Source organism: Gorilla gorilla, chromosome 16 (assembly GCF_029281585.2).
Source record: "Gorilla gorilla gorilla isolate KB3781 chromosome 16, NHGRI_mGorGor1-v2.1_pri, whole genome shotgun sequence".
In the NCBI taxonomy this organism is placed as follows: domain Eukaryota; kingdom Metazoa; phylum Chordata; class Mammalia; order Primates; family Hominidae; genus Gorilla; species Gorilla gorilla.
In genome coordinates, this window is record NC_073240.2 from 40,740,110 (window position 1) to 40,765,345 (window position 25,236).

The 25,236-nt window shown below is 47.8% G+C and overlaps 2 protein-coding genes and 1 long non-coding RNA gene across 4 annotated transcripts in view; 2 read left to right on the top strand and 1 right to left on the bottom strand.

Moving 5' to 3' along the window:
- The window catches only part of EIF2AK4 (eukaryotic translation initiation factor 2 alpha kinase 4), a 101,440-nt gene extending 98,286 nt beyond the window's left edge, over positions 1-3,154 (top strand). Inside the window, exons 37-39 of the mRNA XM_019010832.4 lie at positions 335-379; positions 1,905-2,023; positions 2,592-3,154. Coding sequence (XP_018866377.3) covers positions 335-379; positions 1,905-2,023; positions 2,592-2,649 — 222 coding nt within the window. The 3' untranslated portion in view covers positions 2,650-3,154. The remainder of the gene's footprint in view (positions 1-334; positions 380-1,904; positions 2,024-2,591) is intronic.
- Positions 3,155-3,603: 449 nt separating this feature from the next.
- SRP14 (signal recognition particle 14) lies at positions 3,604-6,744 on the bottom strand. The gene is made up of 5 exons (XM_004055960.5): positions 6,574-6,744; positions 6,357-6,429; positions 5,763-5,875; positions 4,544-4,576; positions 3,604-4,057 (listed from the first exon to the last, which is right to left on the bottom strand). The coding sequence occupies exons 1-5, from the start codon at positions 6,595-6,597 to the stop codon at positions 3,896-3,898; spliced, it is 405 nt and encodes a 134-aa protein (XP_004056008.1). The 5' UTR covers positions 6,598-6,744; the 3' UTR covers positions 3,604-3,895.
- A 63-nt stretch (positions 6,745-6,807) lies between these two features.
- LOC101137328 (uncharacterized) lies at positions 6,808-24,974 on the top strand. 2 transcript variants are annotated; one of them, XR_002002862.4, is made up of 3 exons: positions 6,808-7,061; positions 13,457-13,565; positions 24,775-24,974. It is a non-coding gene; the product is annotated as an uncharacterized lncRNA (long non-coding RNA). The 2 variants fall into 2 exon arrangements; XR_010130954.1 differs by lacking the exon at positions 6,808-7,061 and adding an exon at positions 12,629-12,728.
- Positions 24,975-25,236: the final 262 nt, after the last annotated feature.

The window sequence follows — 25,236 nt, forward strand, 5'->3', positions numbered from 1 at the left end:
TTTGTTCCTCTGAAAGATAGAGGGAGGAAAATGAAAACAAAAGTCATTTTCCTACATATTTCAGGCCTTTGCCTTGCTAAGCTTACACCGAATACATGTAGCAGTGTCAGACCTTTCGGGTGTGGTGTAGAGGGACAGGGAGTATAGTTTCCACTGCTTATTAATTCTCCAGGGCTAAGATCTTATCACTGCACAGTTCATTAAGCCCTTTTATAGCACAATAGCATCTCAGACTCTGCAAACCCTATTCATACTGCTGCATTTCACGTGACACTATGGTCACAAGGCAGTATTGTGCTGCTGAGAGTTGATGTACATTTGTGTGTATTCACAGGTGGATCTACCCAAAGAAACAATATTACAGTTTTTATCATTAGAGGTAAGCAATATGAACTCTTCTGCACTGTGGCCTTTAAGATCCCAAATCTTTGCTATTAGTTTGCCAGAATACTGAAGACAGCATTCATTAGTGATAGTATTTTTCCGGCAGCTGCAGGAATTTAGTAACATTTTTCCTTTTATGTAACATATATGTTCCTAAATCCTATGTTGAAGGACTCATACTTTTCTAGTGACTTTTTAATTTTTCAGGTACTTATTTTATTAAAAACAAAAACAAAAACAAAAAAACACATATACTGCTTTTACTACGTGTCAGGGTCTGGCAGGCCTTGTTGTAAGCATTTTACAAGTAGTAACTCATTTAATCATAACCACCCCAAAATGCAGATACTGTTATTATCCCTTTACAGAGTATGGAAGTAGAGAGGTTAAATATCTTACCCACAGTCACCCAGCTAGTAAGTAGTAGAACCAGGATTTGAACCTAAGCAGACTAGCAGAATCGGTGTTCTTAACCACTATACTATACTATCTCTCAAACCTCCATTCCAGCTAGGGAAGCTCATTTGCAGATTAGTACTATACAAAAAAAAAATCCTTTTGTAAAAATTAATTAGGTCCTTTATAAATATATATATATAGATTTTTACGGGTACATCAATTTATCATCAAATAGCCTAAATAAGAACTTTAAAAATCTGAATAGTTATCTTTGCTATTAAGAACACTCAACTATAGTCATAGCTACAGGTGACTTTTGCAACATGTCATATCAAAGAATACTTTTTTGTCTATCCAGAGTGTTTAGTCACAAGTTAAATTAGATTAATAGTGAACTTAGCCCTAGAACTAGTATTTTATATATCATTTGTTGTTCTCTTACAAATAAGCATATACCACTATACTGGCAGTGTACTGATTTATGATCCAGTCAAATGGATACACTTAAGAGCTGCTATCACCGATGTACAAAAAGTAAACGGAGGCCGGGTGCAGTGGCTCACGCCTGTAATCCCAGCACTTTGGGAGGCCGATGTGGGTGGATCACCTGAGGTCTGGGGTTTGAGACCAGCCTGGCCAAAATGGTGAAACCCCATCTCTACTAAAAATACAAAAAATTAGCCGGGCGTAGTGGCAGGCGCCTGTAATCCCAGCTACCTGGGAGGCTGAAGCAGAAGAATTACTTGAACCCAGGAGGTGGAGGTTGCAGTGAGCCGAGATTGTGCCACTGCACTCCAGCCTGGGCAACAAGACCGAAACTCCATCTCAAAAAAAAAAAAAAAGTAAACGGTAGGCAGAAATAACTGCTCTAAAGTCACATCAGCACACTAGGGCTGCAGCATTGTTAATCAGGCTCTAATTAGGGAGTCTTGTTTTAAGGAAAATTGGTGCTTCAGAGGAACCCCAGCAGTCTCCTAACTGGTTCTGCTATCTCCCTATTACTGATTCTCCTGGTATACTTGAAGAGAGAAATGACACTAGAATTTCATTAGTGACCCAGAAAAAAACCAGCTAGTAAACCCTAGAGACCTGTTGTTAAGTCTTATCTATTTTTTTCCTAGTGGGATGCTGATGAACAGGCATTTAACACAACTGTGAAGCAGCTGCTGTCACGCCTGCCAAAGCAAAGATACCTCAAATTAGTCTGTGATGAAATTTATAACATCAAAGTAGAAAAAAAGTAAGTTATCACTTGGGCATAGCAGGGTACACATGGTTAAAATTCAGGGCGGGGTTTCAGAGTGACATTATTTTGTTGTCTTGTTGAGGTTTGACACCTGGTAAGCTGTTCTTAGAATTGCAGCTGACAACCAATAAATCTTGCTTGGACTGTGAATCACAGTCATGATCTCGTCAATAACAAAACACAGGGGTCCTAGGAGTAGCTGTCCCAATTACAATTTTGTTCACCCAGGTAATTCACTTTCTAAGTATGTTTAAATCAAAGAAAATAACCATGACTACTTTGCTGTATGTCCTTATGTCATAATGCCAATCATTCATTCATGTTATCATACACTTAAAAGGCAACAAGGAAGCCTATGAGGTGAATGGTTATCTCCTTATTAGGACCTTATACTACAGACCCCCGTCAGTCACACCTTGTATAAAACCTATATAATTTTTTAATGACTAGCCTTCCATCTTGTTTTTGCTTAAATAAAGCTCCTACAGGTGTTATAAAAATGTATTAGCTCTGTTCTTCACTCATTAAACTGAGTCTGTCCTTATAATCTTTTCTTTTGCAGGGTGTCTGTGCTATTTCTGTACAGCTATAGAGATGACTACTACAGAATCTTATTTTAACCCTAAAGAACTGTCGTTAACCTCATTCAAACAGACAGAGGCTTATACTGGAATAATGGAATGTTGTACATTCATCGTAATTTAAAATTAAATTCTAAGAAGAGGCTGGGTGCAGTGGCTCACCCCTGTAATCCCAGCACTTTGGGAAGCCAAGGCAGGAAGACTGCTTGAAACCAGGAGTTTGAGACCAGCCTGAGCAACAAAGCAAGACCCCATCTGTATAAAAACTAAAAAAATTAGTTGGGCATGGTGGCACATGCCTGTAGTCCCAGCTACTCCAGAGGCTGAGATGGATCATCTGAGCCTCAGGAGGTTGAGGCTGCAGTGAGCTGTGACTGCGCCACTGCACTCCAGTCTGGGACAACAGAGCAAGACCCTGTCTTAAAAAAATAAGAAAAAAAAATTTTTTTCTAAGAAGCTGTCCTACAAAGTTGAGCTTTGTTAGTTTTTCATGTGTAATATATTATAAATTTATCTTTTGGGATATAATAAATGCTTTCATATACCTGCTGCTTTTTAATTGTAAATCTATTAACACTAAAGGTTTTAGGGAGCTGGAACATAAGGTAAATAGCCTTTTCTTCCCTTGGCTGTAATGACTAAGCACATGAAAATATCCAAACTAAAGGGCATAAAGAAACCAAAAATCATAATTACTTTGGAACCTTTATTCTTGATGACTTTGTAGTATGTTTCTCCTAAGGTGGTTAAACAAACTCTCATTTGACTGTGAGAACTCATCGAAATTGGGGAACCATGATGATAAAATTATACAGCCAGGTGGGAAGCAGCTCATGAGATAACATGACTTTTTATAAAACTGTCAGGTTTCAATTCTAATAACCTAGAAGATATTATAGAGCTAAAGCCTATTCATTAATCACATCATTCTAGATTTAGTAGTTATTGCCAGAACTATTAAAATGGGTTGGGAAAGGAATAAAGAGACAGTGCTGATAAACAGACATGTTTAATGATAGCTTGCTCTTCACAGAGATGTCTACAGAGACTTTTAATCTATAATCCAGGAGTATATAACCATGCAGCACAGACCAATTAGCCAAATGCAAAATAAACTAGATTCTTACCACAACTATCCTATAAACACTGCAACTATTCTTTCCAAAAGGACCCTAATCTTATGTGAAAACACCTACTGTGGGGGAACCAGAAACCTAGCTATCTGGCCAAAAGGAAAAAACAGCAATTCAGTGGTTAATTGGTGAAAGCAGGAAATGTATGCCCTTTACTGTGCTGCTGTTGCTGCTGTTGTTGCTGCTGTTGTTGCTGCTGTTGCTGCTGCGGCAGGTGCTGCTGCTGCTGCTGCTGCTTTGGTCTTCTTAGTTTTGTTCTTTTTGTCTCTCTTCTTCAGCCCATCCATGTTAGCTCTAAGGAGGTTTGAATAAGCCTGAAAGATACAACAGAGCATACCTTAGTGGGAAGATGTGCAAACTGGCAGAACACCAGCCCTATTTGCATAATGGATTTAGGGTAGCCAAAAATCAGGAAAGAATATAGCACCATTGGACACTTGTACCGGAAAATGGTATAAGCATAAAACACTCTTTCACATTATAGCAGCTTCTGCAACACCCACAGACAGTTGCACACATTTTTTACGTTTTTTTCCAAGGGAAAATTGCAGGCAACTTCTTGTTCAACTATACTATAGGTAGCATATATCTACAGCCTAAGACAAAATCTAACTTAAAAAAACTAGAAAGGAAGACGGTATTAGCGTTGAAATTCACACCCTGGCAGCTTTTACTTGAAACATACTGGTAAAACTTATCTCCGGAGAGCAGTGAACCCAAGTATCAATCTTACCCAGTGTTCACTATCATTACTGACTCTTGCCCTGAGAAGGGAAACATAAGGAACACCCAAAACTCACCATCTGAAACTTATTCACTTCCTTGGAGCTCACCTGAAAAAGAAGGAAAAAAGAGGTCATACCTATTATCCATATAAGCATCCTCTTCTCCACCCCAGATAGTATCTCAAAAGCCTCCGGAAGACAATATCCTTATCTTTAAAATACTTCTCCCCAACTTCAGGGTTCATAATACAAGAATGGTTATTTTTCTACTCTACTTTCCTCTGCCTAGAGAACAAGAAAAGGAGCTCTGCATCTTTTTCCACATGAGAATTGCACCAAGAGGTGAAAGGCAGTAGGCTCCTTTGGGGGGAAAAAAAAAAAAAAAAAAAAGCTTTGTTTCTCACCTCTTGAAATCCCTTAGAAAGGTGGCATTGGGTTTTCTCCCTGGGTTCTGAGAAAAGTCAGAGGACTTCTCAGTATTAATTTTTTATACATTAATAGAAGATATATTTAAACTACTCCCTCCCCATCTTATTTTTAAACCTGCCTTCCATTAATTCAAGCATATTTAAGCACAATGCGAGCTACCACAAAATAAATTCTACCTCTGAAGAACACTCCTTAGGTTTTTGTTATTTCATGATATCTAACTTTATCTGTAAAACCTATACATATGCTTGTTTTACTGTAGAAGTCCTCTCAAGATAACTTGTCGCGGGAGACTTCCAACTAAGTATAGTCTACATTTTCATGCAGTCAGTATCCTACACTAATGTGATTTCTGCCACAGCAGAATAAAGTAGTATTCACTCAATTCAAGGAGCCTCTTCCTTTGCCTTATTCAACCTCCACTGAAAGACTAGGGCTCTTGACTAAATGTATATTTTCTCAAGTGTCAAACCTAACATCTAGCTGCACATTCGCCATGTGAACCACAAAGATAAGGAAATAATAGCATCACCTGGTACCAGGAAGCTGCTTATTGAAGGCCCAGCACAGTAAGGGGCTAAGGAATCAAATATTTATGCCAGCTGCTCCTTACAGTACTACGAATAAGGACCAATATGCTACTTTCATTTCCACAAGAGCTTTAGCAGAACTAACGACTGTCTGACCTCTACCTTCTTATTTTATTCTTGAGGTTTCCACTACTAAAGTATAAGAAGGTCTTGGTCTCAAAAACAGCCACACAGGGCAAAAGGGAAAAATAAATAAAAGCCTGGTTCAGAAACGCCCCATCCTGTTAAGTTCAAGTCTTTGCATTTCAAAAGACAGCCTTAGAAATTAAGCTCACCACAGTGCTGATCTTCTTCTTCCCATCGGTAGCTCTTAACAGACACTTGTTGTCTGCGGGCTCAAAGCCCTCCACAGTACCTTTCTTTGGAATGGGTTTGGTTCGACCGTCATCTGAAGGAAAAAATGCATCCTGGTGAACACGGCCGCGTACGTGACTGAGCGGCAGACAAACAGTTAAAACAGAGGAGGGGGGTAAGTGATGACCTAATCCAGCCCCGCTGCTCTAGTTTTGTTAAACACCTCATCTGCTATCACGGTCTGGCGAAACCCTGGAGAAACTATTATTTCCACGACGGAAACATGTAATATCGAAGCACGTTAAATTCCACTCAAAGTGGCGGCGTCTGGGATCCCTGACAAAGAGCCCTGGGCTGCTTGGGGCCCATTGTTACCACAAGCAACCTAGGCGGCTCAGTGCTGGGGACTGAGCCAGCTACAATCCCTACTATTTTCCGGGCCCGAAGCCCCGAATGTGCCCAGTACAGGGTGGCGAAAGGTAGAGGAAGGCGGCGGTCCGCGGCAGACAGACTCCGGTGGCTCCCAGACACCGGGCACCCAGGGAGCATCGCCCGGCTCCCCTCCCGCTGCTTACACTTCTTCAAGGTGATATAGACGCTGCCCGACGTCCGGCACTTCTGGAAAAGTCTGGTCAGCTCCGTCAGGAACTGGAAAACAACAGGCCCAGCCCCGTTAGCCAGCCCCAAGTCCTCGTCCCGCCGCGTCAAGGCCCTGGTCCTCCTGCACGAGGCACAGGTCTCGAGTAACGCCTGAGCCGCCCCCTTCCCTCGGCCGGCCAGGCCTAGCCATACCTGCTCGCTCTCCAACAGCACCATCGCGGCGACGCTGGCTCGACTCCCTCCGCTTAAGCCCCTAGCAGTGAGAGCCGGAAGTTCGGCCTAGGCTGGGCGGGACTTCCGCTACTAGACTTCCATTGTCTTCCAGCAATCTCTACTCTTCCACCAATCCCGGCCTGCGCCCTTCCCCCTCCCCGCCCGCCTCGCGCCCGCGCCCTGGGACGTCCGGGGGCCTGTGACCCGGAGGCGCTGGGGCTGTCCTGGGCCGTCACATGCGAGAAATCGTCTCACCCCAGCCAGTGTGAGCAAAAGAAAGTTTTGATAGCAGCGTACGATTTATATTCAGCTGTATGCTGGGCAGGTTACCTAACAACTCAGTGACTCAGTTTCCTTATCCATAAAGTAAGGATAATGATAGTATCTACCGCGCAGTGTGGTCGTGAAGCGTAAATGAAACTCAGATTAAATACGTAGAACAGTGCCTGGCACATAGAGCGTGTTCAGTAGGTATCAGCTATTGTTCTTTTCATTATTGTCATTATAAGTTCCTGTAGAGATCCTTTAAACTCTCCCTAAACGCTGACCTGCAGCTCTAGCCAGAAGGGCTGGGCCGGGCGTGGTGGCTTACGCCTGTAATCCCGGCACTTTGGGAGGCCGAGGCGGGTGGATCACGAGGTCAGGAGATCGAGACCATCCTGGCTAACACGGTGAAACCCTGTCTCTACTAAAAATACAAAAAAGTTAGCCGGGCGTGGTGGCGGGCGCCTGTAATCCTAGCTACTCGGGAGGCTGAGGCAGGAGAATGGCGTGAACCCAGGAGGCAGAGCTGGCAGTGAGCTGAGATCGTGCCACTGCACTCCGGCCTGGGTGACAGAGCGAGACTCCGTCTCAAAAAAAAAAAAAAAAAAAAAAATGAAGGGCTGGAGCCCAGTCTTTAGTTCTACCTCTGATTAGTCAGGAGAACTAGGTTGTAAGCCCTCTCTGCCAGTAGCCAACTTGAACCCTGGGCCCTCTATAAAGTCAAGCATTCCACCACACAAGAGGTTTTCGCTGAGTGCCTCTCAGTCTGTGCCAGGCACGGTTGTAGAGGTTGGGGATGCAGCAGGATAAGAAAAGCTAAGTTCCTGGTTTCCTGGAAGTTGGGTTAAAGGGGCAGGGAGGAAATAAACAATGAAGCAAACAAGTAAGTAGTACAGCTTCAGGTAATGAATTCCGTGAAGACAGCCTAAGCAGGGCTGTATAATGAGAGTGGGAAGGGGACTGCCTGGGTTGGGGTCAGGGGAGTTCTCGTCGAAGAGGAGAACTTTGAGTTGAAAGCTGAAAGGACCAGCCACCCAAAGATCTAGGGACACAGTGTTTCAGACACAGGGAACGGCTAGAGCAAAACCTTCAAAGGGGAAACAAGTTGCCCTGTGTCTGTAAGACTGGCAGGTGCGGGTGGGGTGAGGAGGGCTTGTGGAGCAAGGAGTAAAGGAATATGGAGAGGTAGCTGGGGACCAGATTATGTAGGGCCCGTGACCATGGTAAGCCTGGATTTTGTTCTAGATACAAAGAGAAGACTCGTTAAGGAAGTTTTCAACAGAACACTGAAAATCTGATTTATATTTTTTAAAGATCCCCCTGTCTGTGTTGTGGAGAATGCACTGTAGAGAGACAGGGCAGGAAATGAGGAGCCCAGTTAGGAGATTCAAACTTAATGGCTTAAATATGTTCACTCTCTGATTTCACATTTTCTTCCAAATGGCCAGGCCAGCGCCCGTTGCCCACTTCCTGCCCTAGGCTGATGACCTTGTGTAGCCAACCTGTATTGGCTTTTGGTTCTCCAGGATTTGAACCTGTTTGCAATCCCCTGTTGTGTGGGTTTTGGTGAGAGGCAATAAATAAATAAATAAATAAATAAATAAATAAATAGAAGGGTCAGAGGGTCACTCTCTCACCTGCCCTCAGCACCTGGGCTCAAGCATATGACCTAACGTGGGTCAATCTGGTGCTCTCAACCAGGACTTTGATTTCTGAGCTAGTAATACCAAGGCCCAGGGCTGTTGCATGGGTGTCCAGTCATTTGAATGTGAGGATGTTTTTGCTCATCTGTATTGGCAGATATCATGAAAATTATGCATGGGCCCTTTTTAAAAAATTTTTTTATATCATCAGCTATCATTAGTGTTAGTGTGTTTTGCATATGGCCCAGGACAATTCTTTCAATGTGGCCCAGGGAAGCCAAAAGGTTGGACACGCATGCTAGAGGTTATTCATATGGTGCCATCACAAAGTGGTCTTGTGTTGGCGGCCCTATAGGAGGGGTTTTCACCAGACTGTTCTAATATTTGCTAGTCTTGAGGTGTGCAAAGATGACTCCCCAATTTTTAATTGTAGCTTTTACCTCTGTATTGAGCTCCAAACTTGCATATTCAGCTGTCCACTTGGTAGTTCCACCTGGATGGGTAATGAGCATCTCAGATATTACGTGACCAAATCAAAACTTTTTACTTCCCACATCTTTGCTATTTATTAAATGGCACCACCATCTGACCAGTTACTCAAATAAAAACACCCATGAATCATCCCGGATTCCTTTTTCTTTTTGAGGCAGGGTCTCACTCTGTCACCCAGGCTAGAGTGCAGTGGTGCCATCTCGGCTCACTGCAGCGTCCACCTCTCAGGCTCAAGCTATCCTCCAGCCTCAGCCTCCTAAGTACTTGGGTCTATGGGCATGAGCCGCTGCCACCAGCTGTTCTTTTTCTTTTAATTTTCACATCTACACCTGCATGAGTCCTGTTAGCTATCTTGAAAGTTTAATCTGATTGCAATCACACTAGCATCTGGACTTCTGCAAAAATCTTGGTGGCAGGCTGGATGATCCCCCAGAGATGTCTATGTCCTAGTACATGGAATGCGTGCATCGCACTGGATCCAGTGCAATTCGACTACTGATGGAATATTCTTTGGGCTTTGTTTTTCTGTGGGAAATGACCAAGAGCACCTATTCAGAAGTCAAAGTGATCGGGGTTCAGATCCTACGTCTGCTACTTATTGATTATGTGGCCTCAGGCAACCTCTCAAGGCCTAAGTCTCTTCACTAGCAAAATAACAATAATAATGCTTACTTCACTGAGGTTATGAAGATTTTATAAAATACTATATGTAAGAGCCTTAGGCTTGCTCTAATATGGTAAATATAGATATTTAAATTAATTTTAAAATTTTAATTCCTCAGTCACACTAGCCGCATTTCAAGGATTCAGTAGCAATATGTGGCTTGGATAGTACAGATGTAGAGCATTTCCATCATCACAAATTCTACTGGACAGCGCTATCATTGATAACATTGGGCCTAGCACATAGTAAATGCCCAATAAACAGTATAGTATCAAATACTGTTATTATTTATAGACCACACACCTTCCATCGTTTCAACATCACCATCCTGATTTCTGCCATTATCTTAATACCACCTGTACTGTTAGTTAACATTTTTCTTTACATTGACTCACTTTATACTTGTGTATTTAATATCATGATCATAAGTGGAAAACCAGTATCATTTGCCATAAATAAAAGGGATCATAAAAGGAAGTACTATGAAGTAAAATAATGTTGCTAAATTTAAATTTTTGAGATTAAAAAAATTAAAACAATGAGTAAAAGCAATGATAAAGTTCATTGATTTATAAGACTACATCTGAAAATAAATTCATCAGTGAGAAAAATGGTATTGTATGTGATCAATCAGGAATAAAGGTAGCTCAGGGGTACAATGAAATTGAGAGTTTATGTCAATATAACATGGTTAAATTTTGATGTTTTCCAGCACCCCAAATCCTAACTTGCAATTATGTGTGATTAGGGTAACATATCATTCATCAAATTGTAATTTAAATGCATAATAGAGGTTAATGGCTTTTGGCCTTGGAGCAGAGCAGTATGTATGTGAGGCATGGAGCTGGGTCACTGTCTCTAAGTCCAGGCCACACACCTTCCTGCTCCCTCTCCCTCAGTTTTTCCTCTCCCTTTCACAGTTCTAGGAGAACCATGACATGAAAATGGTTCCCAAATCCTTTCCCACATCATGGGGGCTTCATCAAAGGCCTAGGCAGCACCAAGAGCAAAACGAAGGCCCTGGGCACAAAACACCGTACCAGCTTTGGCCACTTCCCCATGGGAAGACGGGCAGAGAAAAGTACCCCTGCTCCTCAGGGCCTAGCCGACCTAAGGGACCTGAATAAGTATGCTTGTTTGTACAACCTGAGATTGTCTCTCTCAAAATGCAGAGGTAATGTGTTTTTTCCTCAGACAGAGCACACTTTAATTTATTAGGTTTTTAATTAGAGTTGGTTTTGAATTAGGGTCAGGAATTTGGTTAGGGTTTGAATTAGGGTCAAGGATCTTGTTCAGGTTAGGGTTGATTAATTTGCAGCTGCAGTTACTCTAATGCAATTACACTTTGCAGTGCCTGGAAAGTATAATGCTTAAAAACACAGTCGCTAGTTCCTGGATGGGGTTCCTAGCTGGGGTAGTCAAGGCTGCAATAAGCCATGATTGTGCCACTGCACTCCAGTCAGGGAAACAGTGAGATGCTGTCTCAAAAAAAATTTGTATTTTGTTTAACCTATTATTAATAAGGAAACCAGATGTATGTTACAATCCATTCAAAGGGGAATCCAGTAAACATCAGGAATTCTGGAATGAATTTGTAAATGGAAGCAAAATTGGATTTTGCACAGGAGGGACCCAGGGTTGTCCCTTCACTGAACAGAAGCATTTGTACATCCATAGACAAGAATCCTCTGCATTGCCATTGAGTCTCTACAACCTACAGAGTTGTAAAATAGTGCAAAGGAAATAAAAGGCTAGAAATCAGCTAATCCAGAAGGCTGTGTTCTAAACAATGTATAATTTTTCATTGGAAACATCCACTATTTTTTGTTTTGTTTTGTTTTTTGTTATTGTTGTTTTTGAGTTTATCTTTTTCTTTAATGTATTTGTTTCCACTAATCTTTTTTGCATATTCCAAAATTGCTTGTGTCTCTGTGCCTCAGTGTCCTCATCTGTAAAATGGGGAAGTCATAAAAGTGCCTACCTCATGTCAAGGGGAGGAGTAAATGAGCTAAGGGATGCATTATTACACCGCAGTGCCTTAGTTGGGAGTGGGCTGTTCCACGTCCTCCTTGTCAAGGTGGATTCATTCTACAGGAGCAGATTGCAACAAGACACTGTGCACCTTACGGAGGACTGGCCTCTGGGCTAGTTTAACTTTTCAGTTTCAGTCTGAGGGGAACTATACCTTGGGCTCTGAGCTGCCTCACCGTAGCTCCAGTGTGCTGATTTAAGGGTCAGTTCTGGATGAAGGAAGGAGGGTATCATCTAAACACATCGAGGAACGGCACTGGGCGGGTCTGGCTTTGGGATGACAAGTTTTAGAACCTAAGGCTGGGAGACCTCCCACGTCAGCGGGAGGTGGTTAGCTCTGGTGGAGCCATCCTAGAGAAGGCCAGAGGAGTGGCCAGAGGGAGATGAGAGTGTGTCCTGGAAGCCTGGGTGCCCGGAGAGAGTAAACACCCTGAAGCCACGTCAACACACTCCCTGGACTGAATCCACTCCAACACTGGCAGTTCCCAATTCCTTTATTCTTTTCTGCAGTCAGTTGGTCAACAAGTGTTCATTGTATCTGCTCAGCCAACTCAGGGCTCCAGGAACTCTCTCCATCCCCACCCCAGGATGAAGTCCTGGATTTAAATCCCAAGCCCCAGTGTCCTAGAGAGACAGCACAGGTGCCCTGGACTGTGAGTCAGAGACCCCAGGCTCACCCTGCTCCCCAACTTGCTGTGAGGCCCTGCACGAGGTACTTGCTTGCCCCTTATCCTCCACAGGGAACCTGCCTCAGAGGGTTGTTGTCGGCTTTCAAGGACATAATCCAAGTAAAGGGCTCATAGTAAACACCCAGTTGATGTATTTTTTAAAGTATTTTCACTGTTATGTTCAGGACTTAGGCTAGATTGCTAATGTCACTTCTACTTCCAAAATTCTTAGAACTGCTGCTTTTCTCCCCCCAGCCCCTTCTGGGGGCCCTAGGGAAGTTTCCGGAGCCCACAAGTGTCAGTGATTAACACTGGCCTTCCCCTCGCTCGCAGCAACGCCACCACGCCCTGCCTCCAGGCGCCATCGCAGAGGTGAGGAGTGGCCTCGACCTGCCTGTGACGCGTCTTGGGCCAGTAGGGGACGCCCTGGCCTCACCAGACGAGCGCAGCCATGGGCGACAGCCTCAGCCACTCCCAGATCTTGCCCTGTCGTTTACCTTAGATCAACCCTAAGAATATCCAAGATCGTGGTTGTTATTTTTCAAAATTACTTCTGTGGAGGCTAGAACTTTCCGTGTTACAGAAAGATTATCATTCATCCATTCACTGAACAAGGCTAAACAAGCAGTGTTTGGCACTGTTCTAGGTGCAAGAAGCTGACTGACTTCTCCACTAGAGAAGAGACTATTTTTTTCTCAGATAATAGCTTGCTTATATTTATTGAGAAGTTACTAAGTGCCGGGTTATTTCTAGGTGCTTACATGTATCCACTTTTGAGCCCCCAATAGTCCTGTGAGGTGAGCGTTGTTCTAGCTGAGGAGCCTGCCACCTCTGTGCAAAGAAGAACTTGCAAATGAGTGTAGCCTGCGGGCAGCTCAGGAGTGCTGAGCTTTCAGCTGTCTTTCAGCTGTCCAAAGAGGTGACAAGAAGGGAGGGAAGGCAGAAAAGAGGCCAGCTCTAGGCAGAGTGGAACAAACTGGGACTCTCTCACCACTCCTCATCTTTCCCTCCCTCTGGGTGTGGGTTCCTATCCCAAGCCCCTGTCCCCCTCCCACTCCCATGCAGAATCCTGTCTCCTTAATCCTGTCTTTGGATTCCAGGTCCAACTTGGCATTTCTTGGCTGTATCTCTGAAGGAAAGTCATCTTAATCTCTATGAGCCTCCATTTCCTCAGCTGTAAAATGGGAAGATCTTCCTCACACTGCTGTGGTGAGTTCAGTGTGACAATGTGAATATAAATAGCTTACAAGTGAGAAAGCATGGCAGAAAAGCTGGGTTTCATTGTTCTTTTCCTCTCCTTCTCAAGCAGTACCCTGAGTGGAAATATTCGGTCGTGCAAAACACCCCTCCCTCCCTCCCCACCAAAATCCCAGTCTCTCACTAAGCTCAGCTAGCTGTGTGGAGGCAACCCATCTGGTAGCTAAATCACACGAACATGTTCAGGACAAATGGTTAGTATGTCACACGCCCTCCATTTGTGGAGGAAACATAGGTGATGTTAAACAAAGAACAGACTCTAATGGTGGGATTTCTGGTATAGGGGCTTTGGGGAGATACAAAGGAATTGCCAGTACCCTCTAGGCTACACTCCATGGGCAGCCCCTGGCCCCACATGCCTGGAAGGCCATCCTTGTACAGAATCAGGTGGTGGCACTCAAGAAATATGTGTGAACTTTAAGAGGTTCTCCCCTTCTCATCTAGGATTTCCTTCCTTGCTGAACCTCAAGAAGGGGGCCAGCATACCCCATATTGTAAGAGGGGAAACTGAGGCCAGGAAAGGCAAGCATAGTTATTGCAAGCATAGTTATTCCCAGCCAGGCTGGAAGTCTGGGGCATGAGCACCTATTCCTGCCCTCCTCCTCCCCACACTTTCATGGGTTTAGTGGGTGGGGAAGGGGCTTCCTTATTCAGGATGATTAGGGGTCCCAAATTTAAAGTTTCCTGTCTGAAAGTCAAGGACAGGAAATTATATAGCCTGAGTTCTGCACAAATTACCCAACAGGTGTCTCGACTCCCCAAAGCAACAGATGCTGTTCATCTCTTGGCCTCTGTGTCATCATTCATCCTTGATTGTTCGGGGAAGCCCACTCCACCTCTGTGACAGACCCACAGATGCAGATTTACACAGGGAATCCTAGACAGACACAATGAAGAAACTCCCATCTGATCAGAGCCAAGTCCCAGTAATAACATCAATGAATCATTGACTTCAGTGAGTCACAATATTGAGCTGGAAGAGGCCTCTAAGACCTTTTTAGTCCAACCCTTTACCTGCTAGTTATTCACAAGTGAATAGAAACTGAGTGAGGTCCAAAGAGGGAAAATGACTTGACCAAGATCACAAAGCTTGGTAATGCCAAAGGTGAGACTGGAAGCCCCGGGCCCTGAGCCCCAGGCCCATGCACTTTCCACACACCCCTCTGCCTGCCACAACCTAGCTGGCACAGAGAGCAGGAGGGAGGGCATAGGCCCCTCATGACTTAGCCAAGGGCAGCTCAGTGTCTCCGTGCAGGTGGACTCCATGTGTCAGCTTCAGCCCTCCCTTGGGAAGGGAAGGGCCTGGGGCCGTCCTCACACCCCAGGCGCCAGGCCGCGGAGCTATAGGAGGCAGCTTCCTGCTTGGCCCTTATCCAAGGCCATTTCACAATGGGGGGAAAAGCGCTGAGCTGAGAGTCCCGGGTTGCTGCTCACTCCACCCCCACTCCAGCCCCTTTCAGACCCCCCAGGGAGAACGAGCCAGGCCCCGCCTGAGGCTTGGGGTGAAGAGAGCTGCAAGAATGGAGACAGGCTGAACAGCCCCTTTTGGGAGTGTTCTATGAGCTGTGTCCCTGGAACTGGACGAGGGCACCACCTTGCATATTACCAGCACTATCCCCCTTCCCTTGCCGTCCACCTGCAAGCATTCAGGCTGGGGAAGTCCCTTCTGGGACAGGAGTGGTCGCTTCCAGTCAGCCCCATAGCACTCTCATGATTAGTCAGAGGGGAACCTGGAGGCAAGAAGGCCCACAAGCTGGGAGACAGGCAAGGCCTGGGTCACTTCCTGCAGTGAGGCAACGTGACTACCAGGCAGAGGAGCCCAAATTTCTCCTCCCAAGATGCTACAGGGTCTGGGGTGAACTGTGGCTCAGCTGACTGAAATTCAGGCAGGAACCAAGACAGAGACACTGAGACGGGACATTCAGCCAGGATTTATTATGCCCTTACACACAGGGTCGGCTCTGAGCTCAGCTCTGTAAGGGATCTTGTTTGAAGTAGGAGGCAGTGGTTAAGGACCCAAATCATCCTGTCTTCAAGTCTTGAAGAGGAGACAAAACAAACCTAGGTGAAATGTCAAACCACAAGACAAGGCAGTGTGAAATGACGGCCCACACTCTCATGCTGGACAGTCCAGTACGGCCAGTGAAGCGGGGGTGGGGAGGGAGTCACTGCAGACAAAGCTTCGGGAAAGAGATGGAACCGAGAATGATGGGGAGAACTTGACTTTGCAGACAGGATGGGAAAGATCTTTCAGACAGGGAAAGGAAGACAAGGCAGAAATCAACCTGCATACGTGAGGACAGGACCCTGTTTGCACCAGGGGTGGTCAGCCACGAGGCTGGAAATGTGCCTGGCCACAGGGCACTTCCTCACTCTGAGCTCTTGCTACTTGAACACAGCCTTCCTTGGTATCCGTGGGAAGTTGCTGGCCTACTGAGGCAGGATAACACACGGAGAACTAGGCAGGGGCGTGGAGGTGTCAAGGAACTCAGCCCCTTGGTGGAGGAGCCCTCTGACAACAGGAAGCAGCTGCAACGGGCTCCAGGGCTGTACTGGTATCTGCAACTCTCCCCCTACCCTGGCTGCACCCTGCAGAACAAACTGTTCTTCAAGAAGTTCTGGGGACAGAGGGCCCACACCTGCTCCCAGGTCAGGGTGGATAAACCCCCATCAGCCAGGCTGGGAGCCCAGCAGAGACATCACACAGCTCAGCAGCCCTCCTTACCCCCTGGCCCCCTGCCTCCTCCTACCCCAGACCAGGTTGCAGTTGACTAGGGCAATATAACACAAAACAAGAGCTTTATATTATTATTATTATTATTTTATAGAGACTGGGGTCTCACCATGTTGCCCAGGCTGGTCTCAAACTCCTGGTCTCAAGTGATCCTCCTGTCTCAGCTTCCCAAAGTGCTGAGATTACAGACATGAGCCATGTTACCCAGCCAAGAGCTTTGGAGAGGGAAATGAGAACTGAATCTTCATAAATACCTCATCCTGGAACTTCCAACAATGTCTCCAAAAATAGTACCTAAACTCCAGGCCTCAAACTCTAAATTGAGTGGGGATGTGAAGTGGTTGTGGCCTTACAGAAACAGCACTGGAGTGGCAGCCTAAGTGCTGAGTTCTAATCTGAATTCTGCCACTCATTGGCATGGGACCTTGGACAAGTCACTTTTTGCCGGACTTGAGTTTCTTCCTCTGTAACTTGGGGAGTTGGGATTGAGCTGTAAAGTCCCTTCCAGTTTTAAATGTGAGACTCCAATGCTGTCAGGTAACTCTGGGATTGCTGTAATGACTGTTTGGGGGCTAGTATAGCTGGGAAAGAAATTAGGATGAGAATCCAATTGAGGGCAAGATAAAATGGAATTGTATTCTATTCAGAACTTGAAATAGGATGGGATTTTGTTTTCCCCAGATCCTCACCATAAAGAGATTTGGGAGAAATTCTTGGGAGATTTGGACTCAGAATATCTTAAGAGGTAGTGTTCTAGAAGATTGCCCAACACTTGGTGGGGAAGAGCAAGAATTCTTCCAGATTGCTTGACAAGCAGAACATGGGGAGTGGGGCACAGTAATACCAGGAAAGACACATCCCATCCTCCCAACCCTCTTTTCCACTGAAGCTGCTCCTTACAATTCCTGTAACTGGGGACCAGGCCTTTCATTCCAGTTACAGCTAAAACTTAACATGGCCATTTAAATTTCCCTGAGGGTATAAATGGCTAATATTCTCTCCTTCTAAGACCCAGCATATGCTGAGAGAGGCCTTCAGAGGAGGTGGGGGCTGGAAGAAGGAGTGAAGGTGGAGGCCCAAAGATCACGCAGGAGCCATGCTTTTTCTGAAGCCAGATCTAGGCCTAGCAACTCAGAGCAGTTCCCCGTGGGCGGTGATGTGGAAGAAGGCCCTGGGCTTCCTAAGTGCCTCTAGGTCACTTTGTGAAACCTCTCACATGGGCCTCCCTGGGAGGAGGAGCCCAGTGTAGCCCCCACCTGTCTGCTGCCTGCTCATCTTCCAGGGTGTTGAGGGGATGGGTAGCATGGCTGTCTGCCCCCACCAATTACCCACATGGCTTGGGTCAACTAGACTCTGTCAGAGCTGTTGAAGGAGACACAAACCTAGGCTTTTGGAGGCAGCTTCAGGGAAAGGTGGAGTGTGTGAGGTGGAAGGTGGGTGAGAAAGTGTGCAAGGGGGAACGCACTGTTCTCTACTGGCCCTTTGCCAAACAGCAAGGGAGAGAGGAGTAACAAGGCCAGACTATGGCCATGTTCAGTGGTTTTCAACTGCGGCCCAAAATGAGGCAGACATAGGCTAGGCATGGTCTAGCCCCTGCGTGTGTGTGTGTGTGTAGGGGGAGTGTGAGGAAGTTGTGAGGGTGTGTGTGTGGTGTGTGGTGTGTGTGAGGAGTGTGTGGTGTGTGGGGGAGTGTGGTGTGCAGGGTCGGTGGTGTGTGTGGTGTGGGGTGTGGTGTGTGCGTCTGTGGGTGTGGTTGTGTGTGGTGTGTGGGGAGGTGTCGTGTGGCATGTGTGGGGGGTTGTGGTGTGTGTGTGAGGAGTGTGTAGTGTGGGGGGTTTGTGTGTGCGTGGTGTGTGTGCACGTGTGAGGAGGTGTGGTGTGCAGGGGCAGTGGTGTGTGTATGTGGTGTGGGGGGGGTGGTGTGTGGTGTGTGGTGTGTAGGGGTGGTGTGTGGTGTGTGTGTGTGGTTGTGTGGGGGTGTGGTATGCGTGTGGTGTGTGTGTGTGATGTGTGGTGTGTGTGGGGGGTGTGGTGTGTGTGTGAGTAGTGTGTGTTGTGTGGGGGGGTGTGGTATGCAGGGGCGGTGGTGTGTGTGTGGGGGGCATACGGGGGGGTGGTGTGTGTGTGGTGTGGGGGGGTGTGATGTGTGTGTCTGTGTGTGTGGTGGGGGGTGGTGTGTGTATGAGGAGTGTGTAGTGTGGGGGGGGTTGGTGTGTGTGGTGTGTGTGCGTGTGTGAGGGGGTGTGGTGTGGGTGTGTGTGTGATGTGTGGGGGTGGTGTGGAGGGTGGTGTGTGTGTGGTGTGTGGGGGGTGGTGTGGAGGGTGGTGTGTGTGTGGTTGTGTGGGGGTGTGGTGTGTGTTGCGTATGTGTGGTGGGGGGGTGTGGGGTGTGTGTATGGTGTGTGGTGTGTGTGTGGGGTTGTGGTGTATGTGTGGTGTGTGTGGTGCGTGGTGTGTGTGGGGGGTGGTGTGCGTGTGGTGTGTGTGTGGGGTTGTGGTGTGTGTGTGGTGTGTGGGGGGTGGTGTATGGGGAGTGCGGTGTGTGGGGGTGTGTGGTGCGGTGTGCGTGTGGTGTGTGTGTGTGTGTGTAAGGGGGTAGTGTGTGTGGATGTGTGTAGGGGGTGTGGGGTGATGGTGTGTGTTGGTATGGGGGGGTATGGTGTGTGTGTCTGGAGTGGGGAGTGTGTGGTGTGTGGGGAGGGTGGGGATGTGTGTGTGGAGTGTGGGGGTGTGTGGTGTGTGTGTGGAGTGTGGTGTGTGTGTAGGGGGCGGGTGTTGGCCTGGGTGAGCCCTGGCAATCGCAGTAGAGAAGATGCCAAAACTTTGTATTTACTGTCAGGGCGATGATGCTGGAACTGCAGAGCCAGCGCCCCGAAACCCGGCCCATCCCAAGACACTGCTTCTCACAGCCAACAGAGGAAGGAGGGAGGGGGAGAGGCCTGAAGCCGAGGCTTCTTCTTGAGGAGTGCTCGCCAGGCCAGCAGCCTTCCTCACTTCAATGCAGCCTTCCCCTTCTATCCACCGACGAGCATTTAGCGGGCAACTCCTTTGTCCAGGGCAAGCCTTCCCCAGGTCTCTCTCTTCAAAAGCAGATGCTACCTAGTGGGAGGTGTGGAGTTATACATGCAAGAAAGGGCTACAGGACAGCATCACTAGTACCAAGCTGTGAAGGAGGTGGACTTTGAAGGGAAGAAAGAATTTAGAAAAACAGACTAGTGGACTAGTGAATGCGGGGAGCAGAGTGCCATTTCAGGCAGGAGAAGGAGTGTGATGTGAATCTTAGGGAAGAGAGTCCTCTTTGTATGTTCTGACAACTATTCTCTGACACCAACGGGGCATCCTGCAATTGGATTCAATGTCAATTCTGACACTGACTACCTGCAGTTAGTGCCTGTGATATTGTGAAACAGGTATTAATTAGGTCTTCATTCCTGACATACAACTCCTAAAATCCTTGGAATCTCCCAAGTTTTAAGTGTCTTTTTGCACGCTAAGCCCCTAGGTAGCTTCAAGATGGGAGCTGGCCGCCAGAAAGAGCAAGACAGGGTTAGAGGATTGGGACTTTCAGCCCCACCCTTCAACCTCCAGGGAGGGAAAAGGGGCTGAAGTTTAAGTTGATCACCAGTGGCCAATGGTTTAGTCAATCAGGCTTATGTAATGAAGGGTCCATAAAAACCCAAAAGGGCAGGGTTCAGAATATTTCTTGATAGCTGAACACGTGGGGATTCCTGGAGGGTGGAGCACCCATGGAGGTTAAAGAAGCTCCACCCCTCCTCCATAGCTCACCCTATGCATCTTTTCATGTATATCTTGTGGACTATCCTTATAATAAGCTAACACATGTAAGTAAGTTGTCCCTGAGTTCTGTGAGCTGCTTTAGTGAACCCCAGTTAGCTGGTCTGACAGAGCAGCGGCGAAACAACCCAGGGCTTGCACTTGGCATCAGAAGTGAGGAGAGGGGACTGAGTTCTCAACCTGTGTGATCTGACACTGTCGGCAGGTAGAGTCAGAGTTGGACTGGAGGATGCCCCACTAGTGCCTGCTGCGGAAATGATAGCTTGTTTGGTGGCGGGGAGAAACCCCTGCCCCCCCATCTGGTGTCAGGAACGTGTTGAGAGAGTATAGTAGGAAAAACCGAGTTTGGTTTTTTTACAGTGTCAGACTCCACAAGTTAAATGTCAGAGTCCCCAAGACTACCCTTACTTCAGAACTCAGGCACACGCAGGGTCCACAGGCTACTGGCACTTCTGTCTGACTTGACTACACATTTGAGTTCTCACCACCCAAACTTAGGGTTCAGTAGTTGGCTAGAATGGCTCACAGAACTCACTGAGCATGCTATACCTACAATTCGTTTTATTATCATATAGACTCAGAACAGCCAAAGGGAAGAGCTATGTAGGGCAAGGTGTTGGGTGGGGGTGGTGTGTGTGCAGAGCTTCCATGCCCTCTCCTCGTGGAATGTGGTATGTCCCTCTCCCAGCACATCGGTGTGTTCACCAACCGGGAAGCTCCTCGCAGTTTCAGTGTCGAGTTTTATATGGGGCTTTACTCCACAGGCACCATTGATGAAATCATTAACCACATGACGAACTCAATCTCTAGTCCTTCCCTCTCGCCCCAGAGGTTGGCGGTGCAGTGGGGATGGGAGTAGGGACGAAATTTCCACACTCTGATCACATGCTTGGTCTTTCTGGCATGGCCAGTCTCTCCCTTAAAATTAAGGGCCCACCTTGAGTTGCCTTCTTATCATAACCTGAGGTATGATGGAAATGCTCATTACAAATGACAAAAGGCGTTCCTGTCACTCAGGAGATCCCAAAGGTTTTTAAAGCTCTGAGCCAGGAAAGGGGAACAAAGACCGAATGGGCTTTTTAAAAAGTCAGAGCAGAGATTGTAATGGGCAGTTCCTAGGGAAAGGAAGTGGGAGCTGAGGATGGAAAGGCAGGGTGGGGCAGATGTATAAGGTCAGAAGTTGATGGGTACGGGGAGGAGAAATCAGCCCTGCCCTCCTAAGGAAGTGCAGGCAGAGGAGAAGCAGTAGACACCACTCCCTCACTTGAGTGTCTTGGGGGAATCTTTCACTCTTCCAGTAAGTTTAATTTTACCCCGGGTAGTTCGTCCAGGAGGAGGCAGCCTTCAGTTTCTGCTTTGGCACCAACATCCCCACAACTCAGGTCCAGGTTCCCTCGTGCAGCCTCCTGACATTCCCCACAGTTCAAATACCACCTCCTTCTAGAAGGCTTCCCTGATTACCCAAGTGGGAAAAGACCCTGCCCTGAATTCTGAAAGCCCTTTGAAACCGTCCCCTACTGCCCTGTGGGGACGTCAAGACAACTTACTGTGACTCATTCCTATCTCCCCAGTTTGATCCTGAGCACTTTGCCTTACCCCTTTCTGCTTCGTTCCAAACAGCCGGCACTGTGTGCTTCATAGAACATTTGTGAGCTCTGCAGACATTCTGTCATCATCGGCCCCTCCTCTGCCCCTGACCAACTTGCTACCTTCCCTTGCAGAGCCCTGCCTCTGAACAGAGTGTGAATGTCTGCCCTGCCAGCCTGTGAGCTCCTCCAGGGAAAGAATGTGTGTCTACCTTCCAAGCCCGACAAGCAGTGGGTGCCCATGTGTGCGGAGTGAACTCAGTCACTTTTCTCCTAGACAGCGTCACCTTTCTCACATTTAGGGAAAATCAAGTGTAAGGGAATGAGTTACTTATTCTCGTAGAAGAATGGGAAGAGTGAGAAGAAAGTTGGGGGTGAAGCAGGACTCACACAAAGGCAAGGCTGGCCTCTTCCCGCAGGGGCTGGGTCCCCCTGGGCCTCTTGCCAGGACACTGTTCTCGGTGGGTGCTCCACCAAGACGCAGGTAACTGGCAAGATGAGAGATCAGACCAACCTGGACCTGTGACAGGCAGGCACATGGGCAGGATGAACATCCCACTAGCCTCTGGGGACAGCATGGCAGAAAGGAGCCATTCTGGGAAACTGTGAAACTTTCCCCTTGAATGGCTTCCAGCCCCTTTAACAACCCCAGAGCAGCGTCTCAGCCTTGGTGAGCTGGAGTTTACTCACTCACACTCACGGTTACCACGCAGAGGCCCAGGCTGAGGGGGAAGGAACCGCCTGCTCAGCCCCCACTGAGGCCGGCCCGGTGCTCCTCTTGGCATCACTCTGAGGGTCCTCAGTGGGCAGACCCCAGGTGGGGTGAGTTGCACAGCCCAAGAATGAAGCTCCCTTCTGCCTCCCCTGGGCAGGTCCCATGACTTGGAGGAAATTGCTCCAGAGAGTGGCAACTAGACATGAAGTGGGACACGGTGCCCAGGGTTTCTCAGTGGCCTCTGAAGCCACCCAGAGTCAGTGAGAGTATCTTGGCCTCTCTCTGTGGGCTTCAGGGCCTCTCAGGCAGGTGTTTGTCTCTGGGATCCCTGGATCACAAGCCCTGTGACTCTTCCACGGCCAGCTTCCCACCCCACACCCCTGCTGAGCATGTTACCCCGCATCCTGGGGGAGCCACCATTTGGGAATAGATTGGATGGAGAAGGCCTGCTCCCAAGAAACAGTTAATCCTCTCCCCTTCCCCCAGGCCCCTTGCACCTGCAGGCTGTGGTGTGTGGTTTCCCACAGCTGCAGCTGGCTCTGCAGAGCCCCTCCCTTCGAGGGAACCTGAGAGGCTCAGGGCCTGAGGCGCCAGGAGGGGCTCCTCGCCCTCTGTCCAGCTGCTGGGGATGGCATGAGAGGGCCTTGCTGCCCTCTGACCTGGACATACCACAAGAGTGCTCTGGTTGAGTGACCCATATGTGATTCCTGGCTTGCAAGCCAAAGGCAGAGATTCCAGTTTGGGAGGTCAGAGAGGTTTCTGAGAAGGGAAATCAGCCGTGAGGCCCCCCAGTCCTGGGCTTGCTCCAGCTCTGCTGCCTTCTGGAAGAAGCTGACTGGCCTGGGTGTGGGCTGGGCATTCCCCTGGGGTAGGATGCAGGGCTCCAGAAAGAGAGGGTGAGTGGAGGGTAAGAGGTGACTGGGAAGGACCGGGAGGAACAGGAGGAAGTGAGATGTGGCGGGGCCAGGCTTCTGCTGGTCAAGACAGCCTTGAAGCCACGGTGCTACAACTCTGGCAGGGTCAGCCCTCTGGCTATCCCAGAAGAGGGCAGGTTGCCACAGAGCCTGGGCAAATACCCAGCTGCCCTCTGAACCAGGTGTTCCAGGGACACCTCCGAATACTGCTTACACTGAGACAATGAGACAAAAAGTGCCAGCAGCTTCCTGGCTGGGACACACCTTCAGGAGCATTAGCCTGGAGCAGAGGCTGAACCCGTCCTAACAGCTTGACCATGTCCCCAGCCCCGGGCTACCGGGCAAGTGCTCACATCCCCTGGGGACAGGTGGATGGCACACAGGGTCACGGCGGAGGGCTGCTCACTGGGTCCAGAGCCAGGGTCTGGGAAGAGGGAGGGAGATGCAGGAATCTGACAGGCTTGAGCCTCACAGGGCCCAGGGCTCTGGCTTCTCTCCGATCCAGCTCTGGGCAATGTTTCAGTTCAACACTCTCCCTGGGAGGCCGTGCAGCCTGGGGCTCAGGGCTTTGGTGGCGTCCTGTCTGCAGAAAAGCCCCACTCCCCATTAAGAGACAACTCCCCATACCAGAGCAGGAAGAGAGAGGGCGATTGAGCAAAGGAGGCCTGAGGGGAAACAGAGACACCCATCTACAGGAGCCCCTGAGTCAGGTGTGGGAGGAGGGAGAGGCAAGGCCCAGCAGAAGCCACTGTTTGCGCCACACTCCTCTACCTCAGGCGGAGACCAGCTGCAGGGTGGCAGCCAGGGTTTGGAGGAGGTGAGGGAGCGTGCCGGCCCGGCACCCAACAGGCTTCAGTCTTGGCTCCCACACAGCTTGATGCTCCTTTCGGGGTATAACTGATGCCAACCACCCAGGGCCACTGCCAGGAGTCCACTGTGTACTCAGACTGTGCTTGGCCCATTCGCAGCAGTGCCACAGGGCCACAGGCGCAGAGCTCTGGCTGGGAGTCACTGCCAAGTTACAGTTTGCCCTCAGGTGTGTGGAGGCAAAGCCCTATGAAAGATTAGCTTTGCGCTCCGGAGGAGAGGGCGCGTGGCAGGTGATCTGCCCACCATGGCTTATTTGTGGCTTCATCACTGTGATGACACTATGTTTGGCACTTACTCATTATTGTTATCCAGACCCCACGTATCAAGAAAAGTACAGGAAATCTGCTGTTGGGAGAGCAGCAGCACCCATGTGGAGTGCCACTTTCTGATCTGGGACTTAAACAACATTGCTATTTTCCTCCTTGCTCCAAGTCATCCATTTTGACAATTTTATATCAGCATGGACCCTTCGCCAAGACTGAAATAACTCTGTTATTGAGTTAGGAATCTTTCTATTAATTCATTTATTTAGTATTTCATTCCACAGACATTTAGTGAGTGCCTGCTGTGTGTCATCCATTGTGACAGTGTTGGGAACACGGAGATGAATAAAACAAGGCCCCTGTCCTGGGAGAGCCGAGAGGCCACCTGTCAGCTGACATCTTAGGGAGGACACCATCTACATCCAACCCTGACTACTGAACACTTCCAGTTTCTTGGAAGAAAGATTTTAAAATCTTCAGAAATGAGAACTCCTCCAAATAGGATTTTAATTTGTTTCATATATTTTAAAATTTTATATTTTAATATGTAACAGTCATATGGTTCAAATATAAAAATGACATCAGTGGCTCAGTAAGAAGTTTTCCTCCTAATTTTTCCCTAACAGTTCCCAATTTCTGATATAAAAAATGTTATATCCTTGCAGGATTTACTTAGGTAAATACATGTTCTTAGTTTTCCTCTTCATTATTCCAAAGGTTGTTTACTGCAAGCATGGTTTTTCTTG